Raw genomic sequence first — 12,019 nt, 5'->3', positions numbered from 1 at the left:
TTTAAAACCAACGAAGACATAGAAACCATGCAATACTTGAGAGCGGTAATAAAGGAAACTCTTCGGCTTCATAGTCCTATACCATTGCTAGTCCCTCGGAAGGCAATCCAAGATGTGAAGGTGATGGGCTTCCATGTGACAGCCGGCACTCACGTGCTTGTTAATAGTTGGGGAATTGGAAGAGATCCAACAATATGGGAAAACTCTGAAGAGTTTAAGCCGGAGAGGTTCTTGAATTCTAATGTGGATTATAAGGGAATGCATTTTGAATTGATTCCATTTGGAGCTGGGAGGAGGGGTTGCCCTGGCTTGGCTTTTGGGGTTACTACAATTGAGCTTGCATTGGCTACGCTCATACGTGAGTTTGATTTTGCAATAGGAGAAGAAAAATTGGATATGAATGAAGGAATTGGTATTACATGTCCCAAGAAAATTCCTCTCGTCGTAATCGCTACTCCGATGGTTAACTAGAGTACACATTTGCCCTAGTTAGTATTAAATTAAATGTGTTTTCAATTTGACATTCTAAATGTCTTGTAGTAATATTTGGCCATGCATGCTCGGACAAATTTTAATATTGTTATAAATATTTTGTGGTGTATGGTCATTGATGAATATATTAGAAATGGCCCAATAATAATAGAGACCTGGGTCCGAGAATGTATAACCCAAGCAGCCCAAGAAGAGTCTCAAGTCTGGAGCCTGCCTCCGAGGCCCAAAACGATGGGTCTTGATTTAGTCTCGTGGGCCCACCATGTGGGCCTAGACTTAGTCTTGTGGCCTACCACGATTTTAGAGAAGTTTGTTGGCCCTTATCTTGTATAAATTAGCCTAGAGCGATTATTACAGGATGAGGTCTCACTATTACAGTCCACTTGTAATGTCTTACATCAATAAAAGGAAATATTATTGCAATTATATTGTTCTTCTATTTTACTACTTTTATATTATACGCGAGATTATTGACCCATATAATTACATACCCCGGGGTCAATTTTCTCCATCATTGGTGCTCTTGTTGACAGCTGATGTACAAGCTCGAGCGTGCTCTCTACTTTTGGTCTATCATGACTACCACGATCAACAATAGTGCAGTGAGATCCACCTTTCACAAAATATCTAGATTTGTACAGAATTTCCATTCATCAATTTACAAGACAATGGATATATGCCCATTGCATCATTAGACAATATTAGATCATCCCCGCTGCTTCTTGCCGTCACCATAGAGCCTCAATTTTCTCAGCTCCTCAGCAATTCAATCTCCGTGATTCGGCAAGCCTTTACGAGCCTCAACCTTCGGTTCTGGCCTCAAGAAATCAATCACTACTTGCACGCGACACCTCACCCTACGGCCATCGTAGCTGAGGGTATTGCATCTCGAGTAGTTGTCATTGTCCATAAAATGGGCACTGGTTGCAATGGCGGGGAGTTTCGACACATACGTTTCTCGAATCTTGACGAGGGATCGTTGCAGAGGTTGCTAGACATGTTCGGTTGCGACGGCGCGGATGATCCTGGCTTGGTTTACGACATGAGAGCAGTAAGATATGCAACCTCTGTTCACCCGACTACACCGCAAACTAGCCCCGGGGTCCCCGACTGCCAATTCCCCTAGGATTGAGAATGGATTCTACGAGAAAAAATCCCAGGCTCCAGAGCCACCATTCCGGCCAAGTTCGGCACCACCCTTGGCACCGGCAACTGCATCTTCACCATTTTTTCGGATTTGGCTAGATCCGGACAGATTGTGTATTACCTCGCTGCACGCCACATCAGAAATCCACCTTTCCGCCGATCGCAACGTTCCCGCGATCCATTAGAGGATAATCATCCACTTCGCCGGGCATTTCTACTTCTACCACGTCGAAGCCGCCGCAGCCGACGGCGCCCTCGATCACCTCGTCGCTGCCGCCGCATCATCACCAGCCGATGCGAATAGATGATGCGAATAGATGGATGCAGAATTATATTTCCATTTACTTGTTTTTCTATGCTGCTTGGGTTTATTAAAGCTCTTCTTTTCTTGCAAATATGTGAATTACAAAACCCATATGATTATAATTGTTCTACTGTGGACCTTATACGTCATTTCAAGTTGCAGCCTTATAAAATTTGCATGATATTAAATTATTTTAGATATGTCTATGTATGGCTAATGTCATATCTTTGTATAAATTATTATTTAACTTAACGATGTTGGTTACAAATGAATGTTTGTACGAAAGGGAAAAAAAATAATGATGTGGAGTGATATAAAGCGAGTTTTGTAGCCCCCTATATAGAGTCATAATTGATTTTAATCAAATACACTCCCTCACTATAGATGGCATTAAGTTTCACTATATAATATCATTGCCAGAATAATAAATTTAGATATGCAACTGATGAACGGCATGATCACATAGTTATGAGTCATTAGATGCTAATGTTTATTTGGAAATATCCTTGATGGATTTATAATTCTCGGAATGAGAAAAGATATGAAAATCTCAATGTAACACCCCCCAAAAACAAGACCTAAAAACAAGTCTTAACACATGCAGATTAACAACAAAACACTAACACAGCGGAAGATAGAAAGATAACTGGATAAAAGGAATCCAAAACGGGGTGTTATGCCACGTATACCACACTTGGCATACGCTACGACGACAATCTGCAAGTGTAACACTATCCCAAAAACAACAAACTAGGACAATCTAAAGACATTGGCACACAGGCCACAAAAACATTGTCTAAAGATACAGGTGCTAAGCTACCGGCTCTAGACATCGCGCTCGACTACGCATCACTTGAAAGATACAAAGATAAACATCGGGGCGACGCCCGGTCAGCGAAAGATGCTGGTAACCCACCAATACCGTTAAGTATCATAAATAGGTAGATATATAATATGAAAACCATTTTCGAAACGGAATACATATATATAAGTCAAAAACCAAGATCAAAAGACAACACAAGACTCACCACTCACAAGGATAACACCGGGAACACGTCCCAACCACAAAGGTTAACCACACACAAGGATAAAGACTCACCCAACGGCAACACATGCCAAAACACCACAAGACTCCGTGACTACACACGTCACAAGAGAAGATCACACGACAACGGCTTAACAAGCCCTCGTGACATCACACATCACGAGTTGATATGCCTTCCTTATGCCCTGTTCCAACCTTATGGCTACCCCCAACTTTGTACCTTCAAAGCCAACCATTACCTCCAGAAAACCCCTGTACAGCCAAGTCCAACCTTATTCCGCCGGGACCGTCGTCCCCCACCTATAACCACCAACGAAAACCCACCAATTCACGGCAACACATGCCCGGATAACACAATGCTATCCCCCAATCACGTGGGCTCAGCCACAACTCCATAATCACGTCACGGCCACCACGAGGACCGCTGCAATACCTTGGTGACTAGCGTCCCATACCACTAATCGTGCAATCCAAGTAGAGCCACACACGCACCACCACTCACACGAAACAAGCAACGGATTGCAAAAGATGTATGAAACATACTCAATCACGAGATGGGTCACTACCCAACGACAACAACGACGCTAGCATTAAGATAATAACTAGCAAGCTCAACAACGGGGAAACTCAAGATAGTTCCGAGGAACACACAAGACACCACACGGTTCAACGAAACACAATGTTGAACACTTAGCACGATTCACAACACCAAAGATCATACATGGATGGATACCTATCATAAACCTCTAGACCTACGGAACATCAAGAAGACGCTCAAATAGTTCCACAAAAGAACATCGGGAGGCCAAAAGATCAAAGACCGAGACAAACAAATCACGGGGAACAAAACCCATCTCAACACCATTGTGTTCCCCGCGGGTGGACCCCCGGGTAGTGCCCCACCTGTGATCCCGCCCGTGGGTACAACACCCACAAGGCAACACGTTCCCGCGGGTAGGCCGGCGGGTGGTCCCCGCCCGCCGGTACGCCCCTGTACCACAACAAATCCCTTCGGGGATTTTCTCCTCCAAACACAAATTCAAGTCCAAAACACACCAAATCTCACCAAACACAACAAAATGACTTGAACCAAGGAAAATGCCAAGCAATGGCACAAAGGAATCCTAAACACAAGCTCTAGATATGCAATATCACAAGATAAATGCATAAACTCTCACATTTCATAGCAAAACACAAATAGAAGCCAAGAAATCATATATAGGTAAGCAAAATAGGTTTTGTAGAGCATGGGTTACCTCTTGAAGACCAAAAGACTCTTCTTACACCACAATAAGCCCTCCACTAAGCTCACTAGCCAAACCCACTCCAAGATCAAACAAAAAGATCATAAAGATCCAACCTTTAAGAAAATGGCAACTAAGATGGAACCAGAAAGACTAGACAAGCTTAGAGCTTACCGTTCTAGATGCCAAAATAGAGGAAAGATTGAATCTTGGAATCAAAACTTGGAATCTTGACAAAGGCTTCTTTTGGCTTGAAGAACAAGCTACTCTTCTATTCTAGAGAGAAGGTATAGATATTTTCTAGGAGATGTAAGGGAATGAAATGAAGAAGTCTTCTAGGTTTAGGTTACAAAACTAGCTCTTGGTGAAAAGACAAGGATACCCTTACTAACTCTTAAAAAGTGTAAGGAACAAGGGAACTCCTCTCAAAGCACAAGGTACAACACCACTTAAAGATTGACTAGTCAAATACTAGTCCTTGAGTATCAAAAATCAGGATTTTAGGAATCAATTCCTAAAAGAAATAGAATTAATTACTCAATTAATTCATGGTTTGGAGCGTGGATTTTTGGGGTGTCACATCCTCTCCCCCTTTAAAGAAGTTTCGTCCCCGAAACTTGGGTACGACGAATTAAGAACGAAAGGTAACAAGGAAACAAAATTGTGACAAGATATCCAAGAATATCCCTTTTGGTCAAAAACTCCAAAAGTTCTCACAAGGTTCCAAGGCAAAGAGAAAGACATTACGAATTCAAGGATAGGCAAGAGGTCAATAAACGGATAGATTGGGCATCAAGAACTCTAACCTCAACACAACAGCCAACTTCTAGACCACAACAAAGAACTAAACTACTAACTCAAACACCAACTAACACACTAGCTAAACAACAAGGCAACAAACAAAACAAGCAAGCACACAAAGCACACAACAACCAAACACCAAGCTACAAAGGCTAAGAAACAACAAAGAAGAAGCGAACGGGGTTACCACAACACCACTAGAACTCTTCACTCTCCGACTCTTCGGCCTCTTCACACTCTTCTTCTTCGGCTTCATCTCTGTGACTAGAACTAGCTTCAAACCGATCCAGCCTCTGATGCACTGCGGCAAAATGCGACCTCACAAACGCAAAACCTTCGGCGATCAAACTGTTCTGCTGACGAAGCAAAGAGGCGACATCCTGCCCTCTCTTGGTGCGAACTTCTTCCCTTCTACGGCGTTCCTCACCGTCTGATTCACTTACTTCAGCTTCAGCGGTCTCCGGTGCTCCTTCTTCTTCTTCCTGATCTGCTTCCTCCTCAACTTCTTCATCACCACCCAAACTCTAGACTGCAAGGCTCAACTTCCTGGCATGAATCTCAAGCCCAGCAGCTAACTCTGCTCTCTCAACAGGTGCTTTCCTAGCAACCTCTTCAAGCGTGATGTACTCACCACTATCCAACTGAAAAAGATTACAGCTCCGGAGATTGGCGGTATCCAACACCATCTTTCCCATAGCCTTCGAGGGATAACCATCCACACTAACACCTTTTTTAACCAAGATCCAACTTAACACCATGCCATACGGCAAACTCTTCCGGTTGTGATCCCGGCAGAACACCATGTGTTGCATCATCAAAGCAGGCAGATTGAACTTAACCATATTCTTCAAACAGAAAGCAAAGGTACATTCCAACTTACCCAACAAACTGCTCTTGTTGTTGTTAGGCAACAAACAATCTTACACCAACATAACCAAGATCCTTTGTTCCGCAGACAACCACTTCCTTTCCGGCCTCGAAGCTTGAGTGAAACCACTCGTACGGCCAAACAGATAGCTCAAATAGTCACGGTACCCCATGGTATCCGTACTAATCCAAGAATTACCACTGTACCGATCCACTCCGGTAGCAGACAAACTCAACAACTGAGCTAACCTCTTCTCAGACAACACAACCTTCACACCTCTCACCTTAGAGGTGATCTCAAGCCTTTCACCTTCCTTCGTCACCACCATGTGACAGTAAAACTCTTTCACCAAACTCGGGTAAGTCTCGGCCCTTATGGCGAGAAAACCATCTAGCAAACCTTGAAACTTAAGCAAATCCAACAAGGAACTTGAAAAAGATTCCGGTTCAAAAGCTTTACCTTCAAGCACAAGGTAGTGGGCATCCACCCATTCCGCTTTCCTAGCCAAGCTTGACCTTCTAGGCATGGTGAAAGATGATCCAAAGCTCAACAAACAAAGCCCACAACTTCTTCTTCTTCTACCACACTCTCGCGGCTCTCTCTCTCTCTCGCTGCTCTCTCTCTCTCTCTCGCTGCACTCTCTCTCTCTCGCGGCTGCTCTTGGCGACGCGGCACACAGCAGGTCGGAGGCGGCGACGGGACGGCGAGGCTCCGGCGGTGGCGAGGCGGTGGTGCGACGGGCAGGTGGTGCTGGGCGACAGGGTGGGGTGGCTTCGGGTAGCTCACGGGTAGGGAGAAAGAAAAAGATGAAGAGAATTTTGGGGAAAGAAATTAGGGATTTGGGTGAGATTGGGGAAAAAGATGATTAAATTTGGGGATTTTGAACAAAGTGGAATTTAAGGTTTAAAAGGAATTAAAATGGGTTAGGTTTCAAGAAAGATAATTGGCTCAAGTGGTTTAGAGGTTGGGTAGAAAAGAAATTGGCTAGGGTTTGAAACTTAAAGGTTATAAAGAAACATTAGGCTCAACTTTTAGGCTACACAAGGAAAGATTTTGGTAGGGATTTGCTATTTTCCAAATCAAAGAATACTTGGAAAATTTAGGGAAAAGCACAAGGAATTGTTATAAAAACAACCAAGTCCAAAGGTGAAAGAATTGGGCTAAGCACAAGATAACTCAAGGATAGATGGCTACCACAAACAAGATGCCAACTAAAGAAAAGAGTCTACACTAAGCATCCAACGAAAAACAAGCAAGGGAAACAAGCCAAGGATTGCCAAACAAAGACAACTACGAAACACAAGATAGCACCCAAGGCAACAAAGAACACAAAGACAACTACGAAACACAAGATAGCACCCAAGGCAACAAAGAACACAAAGCTCTCAGGGACACAAGGATAGGCTCAAAACAAGGGTTACCTGCTAACTCCTCCTCCACCAGGCCCTCCGACTCCGCCAGCAAACGCGCCATCACGAAAACTCTCCCCGGCGGCCTAGCTCCAACAGCTCCACGACTCGAACTCCCTCCTGGTGCTCCTCCGACTCCCGGGGGTGGCGGCAACGCTCTCTGACCGATAAGCTGAGGACACTCCGCAACTCTATGATCAACAACCCCACAGCGAAAACACTTATACGCCTGGCCATAGCAAACTTGACCCGGATGCACCTTCCCACACTTGCGACAACCAACCGACTTAGCTTGAACCGGAGGCTCCATCCTAACTGGTCCTTGAGAAGAAGATGACACAACTCTAGCCGGAAAACTCGGTCGGGGCTTCTTGAAAGCAAAAGAACCACCACTCTCAACTCTCTTCCTAGCCAACTCAAGCGAACTCTTCTGAAGCTGCTGAACACGAAACAGATTCGCGGCACACAGATACGCATCCTTGAGGGAACTGGGTCTACTCACCGTCAACGCTTTTCGTGCCACATAATTCAGACCGGCAACGAAACGCTCAACCTTGGCAAGCTCTGTAGGCACCAACATCCTCGCGAAGCGCGCCAGCTCTAAAAACTTCTTGTGGCACTCCACCACAGATAGGGGTCCTTGCTGCAGATGAAGAAACTCATCAAACATGGCGGCTCGCACATGCGCTGGGTAGAACCTTTCGCGCATTTTGTACTTGAGCGCGATCCAATCAAACCCAGGCTCTTCAAGAAAGGCCGGACTCTCGTGAACCCACCACAGATCAGCTTCTTGCCAGAAGTAGAACGTTGCCAGTTCTACCCTCCTCTCTTTGGGACAACCCACCACGGTAAAAATCTTATCAAACACCCGTAGCCACTCTTCAAGGACTACAGGGTCTTCTTCACCAGCGAAGGAAGGCGGCCGATGCCCGGACACTAAACAACCCACATCGCGGTGCCCAACCGGAGGCGGAGGCGGCGCAGCTTGATTGTTGTTCAACAGAGCTTCACTGAGAGACTGCATCGTCTGCGTCAGCTGATGGAGATTCTGGGCGAGCTGCTCGTTGGTCGGGGTCTCTGGAGAGCGAGCACGAGGACGAGGAGGCATCGCACTTCTGCTACAACAACAAGGTTACCACAAAAACCAAGCAAGCAAGACAGAAAACAACACACATCTCACCGCGCAACCTAGAGTCCTAAGCTTAACACTTAGCTTCTTAAGGTCGCTTAAAGGTTTCAAAACACATTTAAATACTTAGAAAGTCTAGACTTAACTCTTCCTAGGCTCTAAACCAAGGCTCAAACCTAGGCTGTGATACCAATTGTAACACCCCCCAAAAAGAAGACCTAAAAACAAGTCTTAACACATGCAGATTAACAACAAAACACTAACACAGCGGAAGATAGAAAGATAACTGGATAAAAGGAATCCAAAACGGGGTGTTATGCCACGTATACCACACTTGGCATACGCTACGGCGACAATCTGCAAGTGTAACACTATCCCAAAAACAACAAACTAGGACAATCTAAAGACATTGGCACACAGGCCTCAAAAACACTGTCTAAAGATACAGGTGCTAAGCTACCGGCTCTAGACATCGCGCTCGACTACGCATCACCTGAAAGATACAAAGATAAACATTGGGGCGACGCCCGGTCAACGAAAGATGCTGGTAACCCACCAATACCGTTAAGTATCATAAATAGGTAGATATATAATATGAAAACCATTTTCGAAACGGAATATATATATATAAGTCAAAAGCCAAGATCAAAAGACAACACAAGACTCACCACTCACAAGGATAACACCGGGAACACGTCCCAAACACAAAGGTTAAACACACACAAGGATAAAGACTCACCCAACGGCAACACATGCCAAAACACCACAAGACTCCGTGACTACACACGTCACGAGAGAAGATCACACGACAACGGCTTCACAAGCCCTCGTGACATCACACATCACGAGTTGATATGCCTTCCTTATGCCCTGTTCCAACCTTATGGCTACCCCCAACCTTGTACCTTCAAAGCCAACCATTACCTCCAGAAAACCCCTGTACAGCCAAGTCCAACCTTATTCCGCCGGGACCGTCGTCCCCCACCTATAACCACCAACGAAAACCCACCAATTCACGACAACACATGCCCGGATAACACAATGTTATCCCCCAATCACGTGGGCTCAGCCACATCTCCATAATCACGTCACGGCCACCACGAGGACCTCTGCAATACCTTGGTGACTAGCGTCCCATACCACTAATCGTGCAATCCAGGTAGAGCCACACACGCACCACCACTCACACGAAACAAGCAACGGATTGCAAAAGAGGTATGAAACATACTCAATCAAGAGACGGGTCACTACCCAACGACAACAACGACGCTAGCATTAAGATAATAACTAGCAAGCTCAACAACGGGGAAACTCAAGATAGTTCCGAGGAACACACAAGGCACCACACGGTTCAACGAAACACAATGTTGAACACTTAGCACGATTCACAACACCAAAGATCATACATGGATGGATACCTATCATAAACCTCTAGACCTACGGAACATCAAGAAGACGCTCAAATAGTTCCACAAAAGAACATCGGGAGGCCAAAAGATCAAAGACCGAGACAAACAAATCACGGGGAACAAAACCCATCTCAACACCATTGTGTTCCCCGCGGGTGGACCCCCGGGTAGTGCCCCACCTGTGATCCCGCCCGTGGGTACAACACCCACAAGGCAACACGTTCCCGCGGGTAGGCCGGCGGGTGGTCCCCGCCCGCCGGTACGCCCCTGTACCACAACAAATCCCTTCGGGGATTTTCTCCTCCAAACACAAATTCAAGTCCAAAACACACCAAATCTCACCAAACACAACAAAATGACTTGAACCAAGGAAAATGCCAAGCAATGGCACAAAGGAATCCTAAACACAAGCTCTAGATATGCAATATCACAAGATAAATGCATAAACTCTCACATTTCATAGCAAAACACAAATAGAAGCCAAGAAATCATATATAGGTAAGCAAAATAGGTTTTGTAGAGCATGGGTTACCTCTTGAAGACCAAAAGACTCTTCTTACACCACAATAAGCCCTCCACTAAGCTCACTAGCCAAACCCACTTCAAGATCAAACCAAAAGATCATAAAGATCCAACCTTTAAGAAAAAGACAACTAAGATGGAGCCAAAAAGACTAGACAAGCTTAGAGCTTACCCTTCTAGATGCCAAAATAGAGGAAAGATTGAATCTTTGAAGCAAAACTTGGAATCTTGACAAAGGCTTCTTTTGGCTTGAAGAACAAGCTACTCTTCTATTCTAGAGAGAAGGTAGAGATATTTTCTAGGAGATGTAAGGGAATGAAATGAAGAAGTCTTCTAGGTTTATGTTACAAAACTAGCTCTTGGTGAAAAGACAAGGATACCCTTACTAACTCTTAAAAAGTGTAAGGAACAAGGGAACTCCTCTCAAAGCACAAGGTACAGCACCACTTAAAGATTGACTAGTCAAATACTAGTCCTTGAGTATCAAAAATCAGGATTTTAGGAATCAATTCCTCAAAAGAAATAGAATTAATTACTCAATTAATTCATGGTTTGGAGCGTGGATTTTTGGGGTGTCACACTCAATATGTATTTTGTTGAATTACAAAGGCTTTACTTGACCTAGAGTAGTAAGCAACTGGCTGAGTAATTTCCTCTTGAAGTGGGAATATATAAATATGAATATGTGACATTATGTGCTCATGAGAAAGTTGCTAATGAATTGCAGTTATTTATTATCTTAGTCGATGTTGATGGTTTAAATATTATTGAAATGCATAGAGAGTTTGATGATATTAACTCATGCCTAAAGACAGAGTTTGAAATGAAAAACTTGGGAAACCCAAGTATAGTTTCGACCTGAAGATTGAGCTTCTCCTTGAAGGAGTTTTACAAATCAGTTAGCCTACATTGAGAAACGTCTTGAAGATGTTTTAGATGGATATATAAGTATCATTTACTTATCACATTATTGGTTTCCAATCTCTAGAAGAAGCATATAATGAATCATTTAGACTCGAAGAGGATAATGGTAATATTTTGGGACCAAAAGTCCATTACTTCATTGTTGTTCGAGCACCAATTTAGGACCAAAGTTCCATAATCGCATTAGGGCTAATATTGTACTGTGACGAAATTACTAGCAACATTTAATGCTCATTTTGCAATGAAATAGTGTTTTAACATATCTTCCAGTATCTTCGTGTTACAGAAGAGATATTTATGTGATAAACCAATATATGATTTTTATGGGTTACTTTGGTAATGGTTATTTTATTTTATCCCCATAATGCCCAAGTCACAAACTGGTTATGCTATGTCTTACCCCCAATGTCCTATATGAGGACAATAAAGCTTGTGTTGCACAAATGAGAAGTGTGTATGTTAACAAATTTTTGAAAAAGCATATATAGCGCAAAATTCAACCCATGTGAGCTCTAGAAGAGTCACGAGATTGTTATTCAAAATGTTCACTTTATTGACAATCTTGAAGATTGTATCATATTCCTTTTCTACACTTATCTTGGAACAATATAATATTTTTTGTTGGAAAAAATAGCTTAAAATGGCATATTAAGTGGCTATTTTGTGGTACAATTATCAATGGGGTCCACTTCCGATTTGGGTCGGGTCAAAGTGTATTCGGGTTTT

General features: G+C 43.7%; 1 protein-coding gene across 1 annotated transcript in view; it reads left to right on the top strand.

Annotated features, from left to right (window-relative positions):
• Window positions 1–609, top strand: part of LOC109177007 (cytochrome P450 71A3-like) — a 1,944-nt gene extending 1,335 nt beyond the window's left edge. Inside the window, exon 2 of the mRNA XM_019326353.1 lies at window positions 1–609. This exon is cut by the window's left edge and continues 114 nt beyond it. Coding sequence (XP_019181898.1) covers window positions 1–471 — 471 coding nt within the window. The 3' untranslated portion in view covers window positions 472–609.
• The last annotated feature ends 11,410 nt before the right edge of the window (window positions 610–12,019 follow it).

The sequence above is a fragment of the Ipomoea nil genome, unplaced genomic scaffold (assembly GCF_001879475.1).
Source record: "Ipomoea nil cultivar Tokyo-kokei standard unplaced genomic scaffold, Asagao_1.1 scaffold0782, whole genome shotgun sequence".
NCBI lineage: Eukaryota > Viridiplantae > Streptophyta > Magnoliopsida > Solanales > Convolvulaceae > Ipomoea > Ipomoea nil.
This window is presented reverse-complemented; position numbering and strand designations above follow the sequence as displayed.